At 23.8% G+C, this 19028-nt stretch overlaps 1 protein-coding gene across 5 annotated transcripts in view; it reads left to right on the top strand.

Moving 5' to 3' along the window:
• The window catches only part of nuf (rab11 family-interacting protein nuf), a 140028-nt gene that overhangs the window by 32222 nt on the left and 88778 nt on the right, over nt 1-19028 (top strand). For 2 of the 5 annotated variants that reach the window (XM_065502773.1, XM_065502775.1), the window contains exons 2-5: nt 4336-4513; nt 4636-4840; nt 4943-5014; nt 8607-8651. In XM_065502773.1, coding sequence (XP_065358845.1) covers nt 4390-4513; nt 4636-4840; nt 4943-5014; nt 8607-8651 — 446 coding nt within the window. In that variant the 5' untranslated portion in view covers nt 4336-4389. Of the gene's footprint in view, nt 1-4335; nt 4514-4635; nt 4841-4942; nt 5015-8606; nt 8652-17420; nt 17602-19028 lie in introns of those variants that run through there. The other 3 variants (XM_065502776.1, XM_065502777.1, XM_065502778.1) reach the window with 2 other exon arrangements.

Below are 19028 nucleotides of genomic sequence, written 5' to 3'. Positions count from 1 at the left end.
GTTTAATCGAAAATTTATAAAGTCAATTTTAGCTTCAATTGTAGGTCTTTATAAAGTCCAATCACAGGTCTTTATAATGTTCAATTTCAGCTGCAATTTAAGGTCTTTATAATGTTCAATTTCAGCTGCAATTTAAGGTCTTTATAAAGTCAATTTCAGCTTCAATCGTAGGTCTTTATAAAGTCCAATTACATTTCTTTATAAAGTTCAACTTTAGCTTCAATTGTAGGTCTTTATAAAGTCCAATCACAGGTCTTTATAATGTTCAATTTCAGCTGCAATTTAAGGTCTTTATAAAGTCAATTTCAGCTTCATTCGTAGGTCTTTTGTAGTAAAATTTTAGCTTCAATCGTAGGTCTTTATCAAGTCCAATCGTAGGTCTTTATAAAGTCCAATCGTTGGTCTTTCTAAAGTCCAATCGTAGGTCTTTATAAAGTCCAATCGTTGGTCTTTATAAAGTCCAATCGTTGGTCTTTCTAAAGTCCAATCGTAGGTCTTTCTAAAGTCCAAACGATGGTCTTTATAAAGTCCAATCGTTGGTCTTTATAAAGTCCAATCGTAGGTCTTTCTAAAGTCCAATCGTAGGACTTTATAAAGTGCAATCGTCGGTCTTTATAAAGTCCAATCGTTGGTCTTTATAAAGTCCAATCGTTGGTCTTTATAAAGTCCAATCGTTGGTCTTTATAAAGTGCAATCGTTGGTCTTTATAAAGTCCAATCGTAGGTCTTTCTAAAATCCAATCGTAGGACTTTATAAAGTCCAATCGTATGTCTTTCTAAAGTCCAATCGTAGGTCTTTATAAAGTCCAATCGTTGGTTTTTATAAAGTCCAATCGTAGGTCTTTATAAAGTGCAATTTTAGCTTCAATAGTAGGTCTTTATAAAGTTTAATAGATGGTTCTTATAACGTTATATTTCAGATTCAATCGTTGGTCTTTATAAACTTAAGGAAGCAGGTTTTCATCACATAACTAGTTTTTTTTTTTTAGAGAAAAAACTGGTTTTGTGGTGAAAATCTATTTTTGTGGTGAAAAACTAATTTTGTGGTGAAAAACTAGTTTTGTGGTTAACAATTAATTTTGTGGTGAAAAGTAGTTACGTAGACACTTTCTGAGGAGAAAACCTATTTTTTTTTTTTGTAAAAAACTGGTTTTGTGGTGAAAACCAACTTTTGTGGTGAAAAACTAATTTTGTGGTGAAAAAGTAATTTTGTGGTGAAAAAGTAATTTTGTGGTGAAAAACTAGATGTGTGGTGAAAAACTAGTTTTGTGGTGAAAAACCAATTTTGTGGTGAAAAACTAGTTTTGCGATTAACAATTAATTTTGTGGTGATAAACTGGATTTGCGAAAAAGTAGATACGTGGACTAATTCTGTGGAGAAAATCTAGTTTTTTTTTATAAAAACTGGTTTTATGGTGAAAATCTAGTTTCGTGGTGAAAAAATTTATTTGTGGTGAAAATCTAATTTTGTGGTGAAAAACTAGTTTTGTGGTGAAAAATTCGAATTATGGTGAAAAACTAGTTTTTTGGTGAAAAATTCGATTTATGGTGAAAAACTAGTTTTGTGGTGAAAAACTAATTTTGTGGTGAAAAACTAGTTTTGTGGTTAATAATTAATTTTGTGCTGAAAAACTAGTTTTGCGTAGATCCGTGGACTAATTCTGTAGAGAAAATCTATTTTTTTTATAAAAAACTGGTTTTGTGGTGAAAACCAAGTTTTGTGGTGAAAATCTAGTTTCATGGTGAAAATCGAGTTTCGTGGTGAAAAACAAAATTTGTGGAGAAAAACTAGTTTTCCGGTTAAAAATTAATTTTGTGGTGGGAAAACTAATTTTATGGTGAAATACCGGATTTGTGGTGAAAAACTAGATACGTGGACTAAATCTGTGGAGAAAATTTTATTTTTTTTTGTGAAACACTGGTTTTGTGGTGAAAAATTTATTTTGTGGTGAAAAATTAGATTTATGGTGAAAAACTAGTTTTGTGGTGAAAAACCAATTTTGTGGTGAAAACCCAATTTTGTGGTGAAAAACAAATTTTGTGGTGGAAATTAATTTTGTGGTGAAAAACAAATTTTTATGTTGAAAAACTGGATTTGCGGTGGACTAATTCTGTGAATATATTTTATGGTGAAAATCTAGTTTTGTGGTGAAAAGCTTGTCTCGAGGTGAAAAATGTTTATTGTGGTGAAAAAATAATTTGAGATGAACATTTAGTTTAATTTTTGGTAAAGGAAACAAATTGTTTTGTGAAAAACATGTTTCAGAGGGAAAAACTTGAACAATTGGCTTTGTGGTGAAAAACTGTTTTATTGTGAAAAGCAAGTTTTGTGGTGGAAAACTAATTTGTACTAAAAAAACTAAATTTGTGTCAAAAAATAGGATTGTGGTAAAAATAAATTTTTTTTAGTAAAATCCAGTTTTGTGGTGAAAAATACATTTTGTGGTGAAAAACTTGTTCTGTGGTGAATTAAGTTAAAAAACAACTTTAAAGGTGAAAATTGTTTCGCGAGGTGGTAACTGGGTTATGTAGTGAAAAAAAAAGATTTTGCAAAGGTTTTTGATTAAAATCCGGTTTTTTGGTGAAAAAAAAAAGTTTTTTGTGAAAAATCTAAAAAAAATCTGAATTTTTGGTTAAAGAACTCGGTTTCAGATTTGAACTGATATCTTGACTGTTTATGGACCGAGTTTGTCTGTTTTTAAATAGTCGTAAAGATTTGACTGTGGAATTTGATTTTTATAGCCATAATAAATTATTAATATAATATATAAATATTTTTTAAATACTGTTTAACTAAACGTCAAAATATGACACCTCTGCATTAAGCTGTCAATATTTAGCTTCAGCTAAATAACTGATTAATTTTTAAATAGGTAAAACTTTTGTTTAATTATGTCTAACATAAATATAAACTAAAGCTGTTAAATTCCAATAATAAAATATTAGAAAAAAATCAAATCCTCTCCCTACTGTTGTCACCTACATAATTGAATTCGTTTTATCTCTGACCGCCCAATCTCTTCTTAAGAATGTGTAATTTTTTCTATTTAACCTTACAAAACATGCCTGTTTACAATTTCTTTTTATATAATAATGGGTCAAGTAAATTCCCCCCCAACAAATGTAGGTTATCACAAATAAATGCTAACACAAATAAATAATTACAATGGTTTTCGACATTTATCGAAAATCAACTTTCTTTTATATTTATCCTTGACACCAAAAGCTAGAAAACATAACAAAATACAACATGATCCCCTTTCTCATATAACAATTTCTAAATGAAAATAAAAATAAAAACTGACAGGTAATTATTATTTGTATTAAGATTTGTATGAATGATATTTTAAAAGTCATTTACACTTAACTTCATTGTAGTCTGGTTACAATAATAAAAATGGTAATTTATTTAAAAAAAAAAAAACTACCTACCGGTTTTATTACACTTTTTGTTTAAATTGCATTTATCATATAAAGGAAAACCAAACAATCAAAAAAAAAAATAAACAGCAAGCAACCTGTTGAATTTTATATGAAATTCTTGTATAAATTGTTTTATTAAAAAGGTAAACAAATTACTTAGCTTTAAAAGTAAATAGCGTGTTAAGTTACAAACAAAAAAAAAGAAAAATAATAAATAAAACAAAAAAAACTGAAAGCGGAAAAGAGTTGCGGAATTTAATTATTTTGACATGAAACATTTTAAATTTAAAGCAAAAATATAAAAACAAGTGTTTTTTGCTTACAAAGAAAAGGAAAGTTCTTTGAAATTTGCATAAAATAATATAAAAATAACCACAAGGCCATAAAAATAAGTGACACATAACCGGTTATCAGAGTTTTTATTGCTTACCCTACATAATAAACAACTCTGGCTTTAAAACAGGGTTGCTATTGCTGGTATGTATGTGTGTAAAGATGCCAGACAGTAGCAATGTTTATATTGTCAGATGTAGACAGGGTAAAATCGTGTTAGTTTCTTTTTAAGGAATTCTGTTACTAAAATTATGATTTAAGCTGACTTAAAGCATTAAATGTTAAGATTTTATTATAAATTAATGAATTATAAATAAAATAAAACAAAAATAATAGCGATAAAGAAAGCTATAATCGGCTGTGCCGAATCTTATATAATCTTCATCAAACTATACTTTCAGATATAATTTAAAATATTTTATGGTGAAAAAAAAATGTCCGCCAAATTTTTTTAGAAACAAAAATTTTTGTAAAAAAAAAATTTTTAAATTTCCAAATTTTTTTTTAAATAATTTACCAAATTTTTAGTTTACAAACAAAACATTTACTTATTTGTTAATATATTTTTTTTTCTTTCCAGCATTCCTATACAATATTTTTACTGCCAAAATTCCCTTAATCTTAAGTCTGCAATATGGCACCCATGCCCAGTATTAAGAGCAACAACAACAACAACAAACCCAATACAAATTACTTATATGCCACAAATGATTCCGGTGATAGCTGCTCGACACCTTCCAGTCCACCCTCAAGTACTGGTAAGATTTATAAAGTAAAATTTAAGAAAATAAATTAAAAAGAGAGACATTTTCTATTTGTCAAAATTTGTACCGTTATCTGTCAAAATCTTGTTAAAATCTTAATATGTATTGTTTTCCAGAACCCGGCAAATCACAATGTTCTTCCTTATCCGATGGCGAATCCTTTGAGGGTTATGGTGAAAATGAATTAGTTAGCATACATTCCGCACATGATCATGTTGATCATTCTCTGTCCACCAATGATGGCAATAGTAACTTAAATGGCAGTTCTGGCATAGAACTGGATTTGGCACCGCATGGCGGTAACAACTCCACGCCGCAACAGTAAGTTTCATTTTACCAGCTATCAATAAATTAATTAATTAATTCTTGTAATGTTTCGTTTCGTTTTTTCTTTTCATTTCATTTCATTTTACCTCGCTTTAGTGATGATGATGATTTAAACTTTATACCACGCGATAATTGGGCACGTATGAGTCTCAGACGTACGCCCACCAAGTAAGTTTTGCTAATTTTTCAATTTGCTTCACATTTTCCAATAATTATTTGCTTTATTGTTTTTATTTAACAATTATTGTTATTTTTTTCCATTTAACTTAATTTCTTAGAATTCTTAATTGTTTTATTATTTGTGTTTTGCTAAACGTCAATATTGACGTCATTTTTTTTTAAGGTTTAACATTTAAACCTGTGTTTAAGCTTGTCATTTATTTACACACTCTCTTCATATCTCCCCTCCATTATTATTCCTGTCATTGCCTTTATATGTTGTTGTGTTATTTTTTTTATTACTTTTATATAAATTTGAACTTTATTTTATTTCATTTATCTTTTAAGCTAAAATTGCATTTTCTTATACACTTTTATGTCATATTTTTGCTGATTTTTGTTCTGCTTTCGGTTCTCAAACCGGTTTTGCGGTTTAACATTTCAATTTTTTTTTTATTATTACTTTGTTTTGTTTTTAAAACATAAAACACAAAATCATTAATAACAAAATAAAAAAAAGTAGTAGCTTGACCCAACTACCCTGACTGCTGGCTGACTGTTGGCTTTAATACCTCTTTTTTAACCATGAGTCAGTTTTTTGTTTCCAATTTTTTTGTTATTTGCTTTTCGTTTGCCTCCATTTGCCTGAGATTTATTTATTTGTTTATTTTCTGCATAAATCTATCTCTTGTCCCGAGTTCAAGGTATTTCATGCTCTTTAGTTGGCAACTCGCTCTTAAAAACTCTCCACAAAAATTACCGTTGTTTATAAAATAAACATTGAGCCGAGTTGCCACTAGCTTGAAATATGCAAATTGCTAAATTTAAAGCAAATGTAATTGAAATTAAGATTTTTAGCAGCAAATTTGAAAAATTTAATAAAAATATAATAAGAAATTATTAGAATTTTTAAATGGCAGGAAAAATCACAGAAAAATTACATCTTTATCTATAGAAAAATGTGTGTATAACAGTTCTTTTCTTTAGAAAATTGTGTCTATAACTTTTTTTTTTATAGAAAATTTTGTGTTTAACAGTTTTTTTCTATATAAAAATAAAAATGTTTGTATAACAGTTTTTACTATAGAAAAAAGTGTGTATAACATTTTTTTCTATAGAAACATTTAAGTGTAACAGTTTTTTCTATTAAAAAAATGTGTATAACAGTTTTTTCTATAGAAAAATGTTTGTATAACAGTTTTTCCTATTGAAAAATGTATGTATAACAGTTTTTTCTATAGAAACATTTGTGTATAACAGTTTTTCTATATAAACATTAATGTATAACAGTTTTTTCTATAGAAACATTTAAGTATAACAGTTTTTTCTATATAAACATTAAGGTATAACAGTTTTTTCTATAGAAACATTTATGTATAACAGTTTTTCTATAGAAACATTTAAGTATAACAGTTTTTTCTATTAAAAAATTGCGTAAAACAGTTTTTTCTACAGAAAAATATTTGTATAACAGTTTTTTTCTATATAAAAATGTTTGTATAACAGTTTTTCCTATAGAAAAATGTATGTATAACAGTTTTTTCTATAGAAACATTTATGTATAACAGTTTTTTCTGTATAAACATTATGGTATAACAGTTTTTTCTATAGAAACATTTAAGTGTAACAGTTTTTTCTATTAAAAAATTGCGTATAACAGTTTTTTTTATACAGAAACAGTTCTGTATAACAGTTCTGTGTATAGAAAAAATTGTGTATAACAGTTTTTCTATAGAAAAATGTGTGTATAACAGTTTTTTCTACAGAAACATTTGTGTATAAAAGTTTTTTCTATATAAACATTAATGTATAACAGTTTTTTCTATAGAAACATTTAAGTATAACAGTTTTTTCTATTAAAAAATTTTGTATAACAGTTTTTTCTATAGAAAACTATTTGTATAACAGTTTTTTTCTATATAAAAATGTTTGTATAACAGTTTTTTCTATATAAACATTTATGTATAACAGTTTTTTCTATAGAAACATTTAAGTATAACAGTTTTTTCTATAGAAACATTTAAGTATATCAGTTTTTTCTATAGAAAAATATTTTTATAACAGTTTTTTTATACAGAAACAGTTTTGTATAACAGTTCTGTGTATAGAAAAAATTGTGTATAACAGTTTTTCTATAGAAACATTTGTGTATAACAGTTTTTTCTATATAAACATTAATGTATAACAGTTTTTTCTATAGAAACATTTATGTATAACAGTTTTTTTATAGAAACATTTAAGTATAACAGTTTTTTCTATAGAAAACTATTTGTATAACAGTTTTTTTTCTATATAAAAATGTTTGTATAACAGTTTTTTCTATAGAAACATTTAAGTATAACAGTTTTTTCTATTAAAAAATTGTGTATAACAGTTTTTTCTATAGAAAAATATTTGTATTACAGTTTTTTTCTATATAAAAAATTGTGTATAACAGTTTTTCTATAGAAAAATGTGTGTATAACAGTTTTTTCTATAGAACCAGTCGTGTATAACAATTTTTCCTGTAGAAAAACTTATGTATAACAGTTTTTTTCTACATAAAAGTTGGTGTATAACAAATTTCTGTTAACAGTTTTTTCTATAGAAAAATATTTGTTTTTTTCTGTAGAAACATTTTTGTATAACAGTTCTGTCTATAGAAAAAATTGTGTATAACAGTTTTTTCTATAGCAACTTTTGCGTATAACAGCTTTTTATTTTGAAACGTGTCCACATTATGGACATAATACCAAACTCGACATTCAAAAGAAATTGTTTTAAAATTAAAATCGCATAATGTAGCTCTCAATTGTTGTCAAGATCAAGATCATGGATTTATGCCAGATACACTGACGATCGCGAACGGGACACACTTTGAATATTTAAATAAAATGTTTAGTGTGATTTTTAGATTGGTTAAGTTGTATTTTAGTTAAAGCCACTAAATTTTGATTTGAATTAAAATTGTCAGCCACTTTATTAGAACAATCACGGAGTACTGATAACAAACGATGATTTAGGTAACGGAACGCGACATTTGATTATGAACAAAATCAAATGAAACATTTACCATTAATTGAGCTTTGTTCTACCTCGTTCTGTATTTCGAAATCAACTTTCCGATGCCTCCAAATAACTAATATAAATGATTCATCAATATATCCGCTATAGTTCGGGTTCGGTTTCGAGAAAATCGCCACACAAATGGCTGAGATATAAGCAAACAACCATGACATAATTTTTGTTTTACTATTAAAATTTTTTATAATAATTGCAATTAAAATCAATAGGTTTCATTGTATTAATTTAATTTTAATTTGCAAAATATTACCAGCCCTTTTTTGTTTTGCAATTATAATTTGTAGACCTCATTGCGGTATATTTATTACAAGAGAGAAAATTATTTGTTTACATTTTGTTTGGTTGAATTTTAAGTGCTTTTACGGTATATTTATTACAAGAGAGTTTTTTCCTGTTTACATTTACATATCTCTTATTTTTTTTTGTACATATATTTTTATAATTCGCCTCTCTTTTTGTTTAAGAGTTTTACGTAGCTGAATCTTTTAAAATATTTAATTTTATTTGTGCTGAATATGAATATTTTTCTTTTTTCCAGAAATCCAGACAGTTTAGCCAATCGTCGTTGGGGCTCCATGAGAAAGTAAGCTCAATTTAATTTAATATTAAATTTTTGGCTAAAATTTTTTCTTGGTTTAAGGGTTTTTCTTTTTAATATGATTTTCTTTTGTAAATAATTTATAAATTTTTATACAATATAATAAGGTTGATGGTTTTTATTCTTTAAATATTACAAACTGTAACTAACATGATTTTGAATTAAGGCGCCAAATTTGAATCTAACCCCCTTGTTTAAATCTATAAATTGTTTAGGAATATGGTATTAATTCTTGTTTATATTTATTTCATACTTATTTTCCTTCAATATTTATTTTAACTAAAATTTGAAGTTATTTTTTTTTTCTTGAACATGAACTATGAAACAATTAATTTTGGGTTTTTATTTCCATGTTCCCTTTAATCTAGATTAATTGTTGTAGATAACTTTTAGTTTATGGCGGAAGACCACTGAAATTATTGTCATTTTATAGTTGTTACTGGCTTTTTTTGTCATCTTTTTGTTTCTGTTTTTATTAAATTGTTCCTTTTTCTTGCCAAGAATTTAGCACAAAATCATTAAAGTCAGAGAAAAAATACAATTGTTTTCTGCTAAAACATTTCCCCCTTTTTATGTTACATGATGCTATTAATAGTGGCGGGGAAAAATAAAGCAGAGACTGTTAAAAGTTTAAAGCAAAGAAATTTCGAAATTTTGAAAATTTAAAAAACTTAACGAAACTATATTTTCTAAACCAAAAGGTTTTGAATAATTTCAATACTACATTTTTTTAGCTTAAATAATTGTAAATTGAAACCAAGAAAAATTTTACATTTTGGTTTTTTTAAAAACTTAACGAAACTTTATTTTCTAAACCAAAAGGATTTGAATAATTTCAATACGATATTCGTTTAGCTTAAATAAAAGTTAACTGAAACCAGGAAAAATTTTAAATTTTTGGATAATTTAAAAACTTAACGAAACTTTATTTTTAAAACTAAACATGTTTAAAACAAAATTTTACTAAATTCATTTAAATTGCATAATTTTGATTTAAAATCAAAAGAAATTTCGAAATTTTGAAAATTTAAAAAACTTAACGAAACTTTATTTTCTAAACCAAAAGGTTATGAATAATTTCAATACTACATTCGTTTAGCTTAAATAATTGTAAATTAAAAGCAAATAAAATTTAAAATTTTTGGTTTTTTAAAAAACTTAACGAAACTTTATTTTCTAAACCAAGAGGATTTGAATAATTTTAATACTGCATTATTTTAGCTTAAATAATTGTAAATTAAATGCAAGAAAAATTTTAAATTTTGGGTTTTTTAAAAAACTTAACGAAACTTTATTTTCTAAACCAAAAGGTTTTGAATAATTTTAATGCTACATTCGTTTAGCTTAAATAATTTTAAATTGAAACCAGGAAAAAATTTTAATTTTTGGACAATTAAAAAACTTAACGAAACTTTATTTTTAAAACTAAACATTTTTAAAACAAAATTTTACTAAATTTATTTAAATTGAATAATTTTGATTTAGAATCAAAAGAAATTTCGAAATTTTAGAAATTTAAAAAACTTAACGAAACTTTATTTTCTAAACTAAACATTTTTAAAACAAAATTTTACTAAATTCATTTAAATTGAATAATTTTGATTTAAAATCAAAAGAAATTTCGAAATTTTGAAAATTTAAAAAAACTTAACGAAACTTTATTTTCTAAACCTAAAGGATTTGAATAATTTCAATACTACATTCGTTTAGCTTAATTAATTGTAAATTGAAAAAAGAAAAAAATTTAGATTTTTGATCAATTAAAAAACTTTATTTTTAAAACTAAACATTTTTAAATCCACATTTTAGTATATTTATTTAAATTGAATAATTTTGATTTAAAATCAAAAGAAATTTCGAAATTTTGAAAATTTAAAAAAACTTAACGAAACTTTATTTTCTAAACCTAAAGGATTTGAATAATTTGTATACGACATTCGTTTAGCTTAAATAATAGTTAATTGAAACCAAGAAAATTTTTTAATTTTTGGTCAATTAAAAAACTTAACGAAACTTTATTTTCTAAACCTAAACGACTTTAAACATTTTAATACTACATTCGTTTAGCCTAAATACTAGTAAATTGAAAGCAGAAAAAATTTTGAATTTAAAAATTAAAACTAAACATTTTTAAAACAAAATTCTGCTATATTCATTTAAATTGCATAATTTTTATTTAAAATTAAAAAAAATTTCTAAATTTTGAAAATTTAAAAAACTTAACGAAACTTTATTTTCTAAACCAAAAGGTTTTGAATAATTTTAATGCTACATTCGTTTAGCTTAAATAATTTTAAATTGAAACCAGGAAAAAATTTTAATTTTTGGACAATTAAAAAACTTAACGAAACTTTATTTTTAAAACTAAACATTTTTAAAACAAAATTTTACTAAATTTATTTAAATTGAATAATTTTGATTTAGAATCAAAAGAAATTTCGAAATTTTAGAAATTTAAAAAACTTAACGAAACTTTATTTTCTAAACTAAACATTTTTAAAACAAAGTTCTGCTATATTCATTTAAATTTAATTATTTTGATTTAAAATCAAAAGAAATTTCGAAATTTATAAAATCTAAAAAACTTAACGAAACTTTATTTTCTTAACCCAAATAAAATTTAATGATTTTGATATTAAATTCGTTTAGTTTAAATAAATCTGTATATAAATCAAGACAATTTTTTAAAATTTTTACATTTAAAAAACTTAACGAATCTTTATTTTCTAAACAAAAAGGATTTTAATTATTTTAATACTAATTTTTTCTTGCTTTTTTATTTTTTTCTATAATTTTAAGCCTTACTGTTTTCAGTTTCTTCCTCTCGCTCACTTACCTTCTTTAAACTCTTTTTGTACCAAGAATTTGTTTTATATTTTAATTTAACGTATTTTTTCTAAAAACTGGTTTCTTTTCTACAAAAAAAATACCAACAAAAAACTTTAGTAAACATAAATATTTCTTTTGTTTTTTTTTTGCCGTAGAGCAAAAGAACTTCATGATCATCAAGATGGCTTTTAGGTTTTCATAAAAAAAAACAGAAACAGAAAGAACAGAAAAGCCATCTTTCTTTAACTTTATCCAGGCTTGGCAAGCTAACACACACAACTTTACACTTTTTTTTTCAATACAATCGGCTTAAAATAAGGTATTTGTAGTTATTGTTGTTGCCATTACACTTTTCATGCTGTTGCGCATGCGTCACAGCGTCATGGTTTTGGAATGTCTCATGATTTTTTTTTATAACAACATTTTGTTGGTTTCTTTTTAACTTTCAACATAGAATTACAAATAAAATATACGTTAAATAAATAAAATCATTATATTTATTAAAAAAAAGTAGAAAAAATATTCTCACACACTTCTTTTTTAATAAAAAAAACCTTACAACCTGGTTAACAAAAAACTCAACACTCAAAGGCTGACAAATGCAAGAAGAAAAAAAAACTCACCTAAATGCAAACAGCAACAGCAACAACAACAACACATGTAAACAAACCCAGTAATGCATTTTTCTGTACGGAAACATGTTAAAAAAAGGTATAAATAAAAAAGAGTGCCAACAAAACAGGAGAGCCGTCAAAAAGAGAGTGGTTTTCTCCCCCCCTTGTGTGAATGTTGGTTTGAGTCATGGGTTTCAGTGTATGTATTTCTTTTAGGTTTGTTTTTAAAGGTTTCCTCTTGCATTTTGATGTTGTTGTTTTTCTTATATTTCTGTTGGATTGTTGGTGTCTTGTCACATTTTCTTACATTTTAATTTTTAGTTTTTAATGTTGCTTTTCATTTTTGCGGTTTTTGATGTAATAATTTATACAAGAACTAGTTGAATTTGAACAAAAGCCTAGATATATGATCAGTTTAAATTACTTAAAGGAAAATCTATTATTATACGCGTTAATATGGTCTAGTGGACAAGGTAATTTAAGATTATTTTGTTTAATACTTAACAAATTAAAATGAAATCTTTGTTAGATTTTTTGGTAATATGATACAAAATAAAGATGTTGTAATATTTAACAAATATTTTAAAATTTTGTTCAATTAAAAAACTTAACGAAACATTATTTTTTAAATCGTAAATATTTGAATCGTTACAATAATAAATTCATTTAGCTTAAATAATATTTAAGTGAAACCAAGAGAAATTATAAATTTTGGGTTTTTTAAAAAACTTAACGAAACTTTATTTTCTAAACCAAAAGGATTTGAATAATTTTAATACTACATTATCTTAACTTAAATAATTATAAATTGAAACCAGGAAAAATTGTAGATTTTTGGTCAATTAAAAAACTTAACGAAACTTTATTTTCTAAACCAAAAGTTTTTGAATAATTTCAATACTATATTCGTTTAGCCTAAATTATTGTAAATTTAAACAAGAAATAATTTAAAATTTTTAGTCAATTAAAAAACTTAACGAAACTTTATTTTTAAAACTAAAAATTTTTAAATCAACATTTTTCTATATTCATTTAAATTGCATAATTTTGAATTAAAATTAAAAGAAATTTCTAAATTTTGAAATTTTAAAAAAAACTTTAAAAAAAAAACTTAACGAAACTTTATTTTCTAAACTAAAAAGATTTGAATAATTTTAATACTACATTCGTTTAGCCTAAATAATTGTAAATTTAAACCAGGAAAAATTTAAAATTTTTGGTCAATTAAAAAACTTAACGAAACTTTATTTTTAAAACAAAACATATTTAAAATAAAATTTTTCTATATTCATTTAAATTGCATAATTTTGATTTAAAATTAAAAGAAATTTCTAAATTTTGAAATTTTAAAAAACTTAACGAAACTTTATTTTCTAAACTAAAAAGATTTGAATAATTTTAATACTACATTCGTTTAGCCTAAATAATTGTAAATTTAAACCAGGAAAAATTTAAAATTTTTGGTCAATTAAAAAACTTAACGAAACTTTATTTTTAAAACAAAACATATTTAAAATAAAATTTTTCTATATTCATTTAAATTGCATAATTTTGATTTAAAATTAAAAGAAATTTCTAAATTTTGAAATTTTAAAAAACTTAACGAAACTTTATTTTCTAAACTAAAAGTTTTTGAATAATTTCAATACTATATTCCTTTAGCCTAAATAATTGTAAAATTAATACAGAAACAATTTTAGAGTTTTGGTCAAGTAAAAAACTTAACGAAACTTTATTTTTAAAACTAAACATTTTTAAAACATAATTTTACTAAATTCATTTAAATATAATAGTTTTGATTCACAATCAAAAGAAGTTTCGAAATTTTGAGAATTTAAAAAACTTAACGAAACTTTATTTTCGAAACCAAAAGTATTTGAATAAATTCGATATTAAATTCGTTTATTTTAAATAATTAAGTATATAAATCAAGAAATAATTTTAAGATTTTGGACATTTAAAAAACTTAACGAAACTTTATTTTTTTAATTAAACGGATTTGAGTGGTTTCAATACTACATTCGTTTAGCTTAAATAATTGTATTTTTAAACCAAGTAACATTTAAAATTTTTGTTCAATTAATAAACTTAACGAAACTTTATTTTCTAAACTAAAGGGCTTTGAATTATTTTAACACAAAATTCGTTTATGTTAAACAATTGTGTATTGAAATACACACATTTTAAAGTTTTGCCAATTAAATTTAATTTTTCATAATTAAGTTTTATTAATATTAGATTTGAGTTTGTTTTTATTCCTTTAAAAAACTTATCGTCGTTTCGATAAACCTAGAAATTTTTTCTATATTTTATTAATGAATTAGTTTTCCCCTTAAATTATGCTTTAGTTAAAATATTATTTTATTTCTCCCCCCTAGACAACCGCTTTAAATATTGCTAGTTTCTGCTCACACACGATTTCCCCCTTTACATTTTATTTTTTTCATCTAAATCTTCTTAGACACTCTTCATTTCCTTTTAACATTAGTCGGCTTTATGAGCAAAAAAAAAATTTACATATTTTCCCATAATTATTGCAAATTGTTGGGAGAAAAAAAGAAACTTAAACTTCAGGAAATTTTCGTTGAAACTACACTCTCATAAGCACTTAATTATAGTGAAATAAGAAGAAAAACTTTAAGAATTCGTAAACTTTTTTCTTCTTTTTCACATTTGTGTTCTTTTTTACGAGTTTTTTAATACATATTTTTCTACACAAACTTTTAAATGATGAGAAAATGCATTCAAGTGTTGAACAAGACCTTCTCAAAAGTTTTTCCAGCTTTGTTTTCTTTTTGTTGTTGTTTTTTTTTTTATTTTGCTACAGTGCATGAGTTTGAAGAATGAAATGAATGGTGAATGGTTCACACCTTTATTAGAAGAGTAGTATTGGGGAAAAAGGGCATAAAAGGCAAACATTTTAAAGTGGAAATTGAAGAAAGAAAGAAATAAGTTTTTAGAATAATAAAAGTATTTTAAATTTATTAAAGAAAAATTGTATTTTTTTTTATTTTAAATCAAAATTTTTTGTTGTTTTTTTATATTAAAATTCTAGAATTCATTTAACACTTGGCTTGTTTTAATATTTCTTTTTCTTGTATTCTTGTTTTTGAGTGTGAAACTATTCTAGTCACGTTTATGGTTTTTACTTTATTCTCTTTTGGCAAGCACAATGCAGCTAAAAACAACAACAAAAACTCTTTTAAATCCTAAAAACGTGATGTCCTTTATTTGGTTTACGAACACACCCAAATAAAGAAGAATGAAGAAAAAACAAACACAAGCACATGCACAAACAAAAACAAATTCCATTACTATGCTCTCAACCTCAAACCTGGTCAAACATGTTGTGAGTCAGGCATGGAAAACTGAATGATATTGTAAAAAACACAAATTTAATAAATTTTGTTAATAATTGGTTTCGTTAAGTATTTTAATTTGAAAAAAATGAAAATTTGTTTGATTTACATTCAAAATTATTTAACCTAGACGAAGGTAGTATTCAAATCATTCAAATCCTTCTAGTTTAGAAAATAAAGTTTCGTTAAGTTTTTTAAATTCACAAAAGTTTTAAATTTGTATTGGTTTCAATTTACATTTATTTAAGCTAAATGAATTTAGTATTAAAATTATTGAAATCCTTTTGGTTTAGAAAATAAAGTTTCGTTAAGTTTTTTACATTTCCAAAGTTTTTAAAATATTGCTGATTTCAATTTGTAATTATTTATGCTAAACGAATATGGCATTGAAATTATTCAAATCCTTTTGGTTTAGAAAATAAAGTTTCGTTAAGTTTTTTAAATTCACAAAATATTTAAATTTGTATAGGTTTCAATTTATATTCATTTTAGCTAAATGAATTTAGTATTAAAATTATTCAAATCCTTTTGGTTTAGAAAATAAAGTTTCGTTAAGTTTTTTAAATTCACAAAATTTTGAAATTTGTATTGGTTTCAATTTATATTCATTTAAGCTAAATGGATTTAGTATTAAAATTGTTCAAATCCTTTTGGTTTAGAAAATAAAGTTTCGTTAAGTTTTTTAAATTCTTCAAATTTCGAAATTTTTGCTGATTTTAATTTATATTTATTAAAGCAAAACGAATGTGGTATTGAAATAATACAAATCCTTTTCGTTTTGAAAATAAAGTTTCGTTAAGTTTTTTAAATTTTCCAAATTTTGAAATTTTTACTGGTTTTAATTTAGATTTATTAAAGCAAAACGAATGTGGTATTGAAATAATTCAAATCCTTTTCGTTTCGAAAATAAAGTTTCGTTAAGTTTTTTAAATTTTCCAAATTTTGAAATTTTCACTGGTTTTAATTTAAATTTATTAAAGCTAAACGAATGTGGTATTGAAATGTTTCGAATACCTTTGGTATAGAAAATAAAGTTTCGTTAAGTTTTTTAAATTTTCCAAGTTTTGAAGTTTTCACTGGTTTTAATTTAGATTTATTAAAGCTAAACGAATGTGGTATTGAACTAATTCAAATACTTTTGGTTCAGAAAATAAAGTTTCGTTAAGTTTTTTAAATTCACAAAATTTTGAAATTTTTTCAGGTTTCAATTTACATTTATTTAAGCTAAACGAATGTAGTATTGAAATGTTTCGAATACCTTTGGTATAGAAAATAAAGTTTCGTTAAGTTTTTTAAATTCACAAAATTTTGAAATTTTTTCAGGTTTCAGTTTACATTTACTTAAGCTAAACGAATGTAGTATTGAAATGTTTCGAATACCTTTGGTATAGAAAATAAAGTTTCGTTAAGTTTTTTAAATTCACAAAATTTTAAAATTTTTACTGGTTTTAATTTAGATTTATTATAGCTAAACGAATGTAGTATTGAAATGTTTCGAATACCTTTGGTATAGAAAATAAAGTTTCGTTAAGTTTTTTAAATTCACAAAATTTTGAAATTTTTCCAGGTTTCAATTTAAATTTACTTAAGTTAAATGAATTTGTTAGAGAAATAATTCAAATCTTTTTGGTTTAGAAAATTTTTATTCGTTAAATTTTTCGTTATTTAAAAAATACTAAATTTCCATTCCTGTTGTTTGTGGCTGCCTTCAAACCTCTTCAAACTTGTTTGCTGACGTTCTCTCTTCTTATTTATGCTCTTTACTCTTCATTGTTGTTGTTTATTTGTTGCTCTTTTTTGTGATTTAACCCTCTTTATAACTATTTTCTTGGCATAGTTTTTCGAAAGAATTTGCACAAGAGCCCCGGCATATTTTGACCATTTTAGTTGGCTCAAACACGTCGTCGCTTAAGGTTGTTTAGTGTTACACAAAAACGCTTAATTTCTTTGAATATTTTGCTGGTGTATTGGCGCGTTTAACGTACTTTTATTTAACATTTCATTTGTAGAACGCCTTGAAATTGTTGTTTAAAATTCGAGAGAGAGAGAAAAAAACAAATCATTAACGTTAATTGTTTATTTCGGCTGTTATTGTTTATAAAAATCTAACAAAATTTCGCATCTAAGGTTAAAGTACGTGTTAAATAATATTTCTTAATACTTAAATACGATTCTTTACAAATTTAATTAATTTTATTTAAATTGTTAAACAAAATAAAATTAGAAATTGATTGAATAATCAGGTTTAGTTTGGTTTATTATACGGCTTCTTTGTGCAAAATTAACCGGTTTTATATAAAAAAAATAGAAATAATCTAACAACAAATTATTAACAAAAAAGAAATTTCTATGGAACGGAAGTTTTTTGTAACAAATTTGGTTAAAAATGATGGTGGGAGTTTGAAAAAAAAAAAAAAATTGTGGTGGGATTTGAAAAAAAGTGGTAAAAGTTTTTAAAACTTAATAAAAAATAAAAATATTTTTAAGTTTTTTTCAAAAAATAAACAAATTTAATTATTTTTTTGGTTTATGTCACGCTTTAATAACTTTGAAAGTGTAATTTTTTTAATTGTTATTATTTTTTCTCTAAATATTCTCAATTTTTCCAAAATTTATGAGAATTAACAACGTTTTTTTTTGCCCATAAAAATTGTAACAAACTCGAAAATAACGCAAATTATATGTTTTTCTTTCACGTGATCATTAACAGCCAGTATGAAATGAAACTCATACAAAAAAATTTAAAAAAAATGCTTTTGTTTTCAGTTAAAAATTATTAACATTTTTTGTTATTACAAGTTTTTGTTATTAAAGTATTTTTTTTTTGTTGTTTTCATTTATGTGTTGGCTGTAGTAGTAATGTGTTATTTATTGTTATTTTTTTTGTTTGTTCCATTTTGTTCATAATTCCAACTTTCATTGTGAAAATTTTTAAATTAACTAATACGCTGCATAAAACATACCTATACAATGAAAATTTTTACACAAAAACAGTTTTACAAAATTTGTTTAATACTTTAAACTAATGATGAAACTAATGAAAAATTTCATACATAAAATGCAAAAACTATTAAAAAAACGAAATAAAATAATTAAATAAAAAAAAATATAACAAAAAAATAAAGCCTAATATGTATCAACAATTCAATGAAAACTTCAAAATTTAATAAAAAATCAAAGTGAAATGGAAAAAATTTAAAAAAAAATTTAATTTAAAATTAAAAAAAAAATAACAAATAAAATATTCAAGACTATAAATGTTTATGTAATGCAAAAATTATAATTTGAAATTGATTAAAACCAATAAAATGTGCAGAAATATAAACGATATAAAAAAATCGCTAAAATAGCAACACTTAAAAATTAATGTTATTATATTAATTAGTTTAAACTAATAGATTTATTAAGGCTAATAAACAAAAATTAAAAAAAAATATTGAAAAAAACGCCAAAAGTAAAAAAAAATCGCCAAAGTGGCAACACCGAAAAAAATTCAAATTTTAACTAATTGAGACTAATAGATATATTAGATTGATAAAAAGAAATTTTAAAAATATTAA

The sequence above is a fragment of the Calliphora vicina genome, chromosome 3 (assembly GCF_958450345.1).
Source record: "Calliphora vicina chromosome 3, idCalVici1.1, whole genome shotgun sequence".
Lineage (NCBI taxonomy): Eukaryota > Metazoa > Arthropoda > Insecta > Diptera > Calliphoridae > Calliphora > Calliphora vicina.
This window is presented reverse-complemented; position numbering and strand designations above follow the sequence as displayed.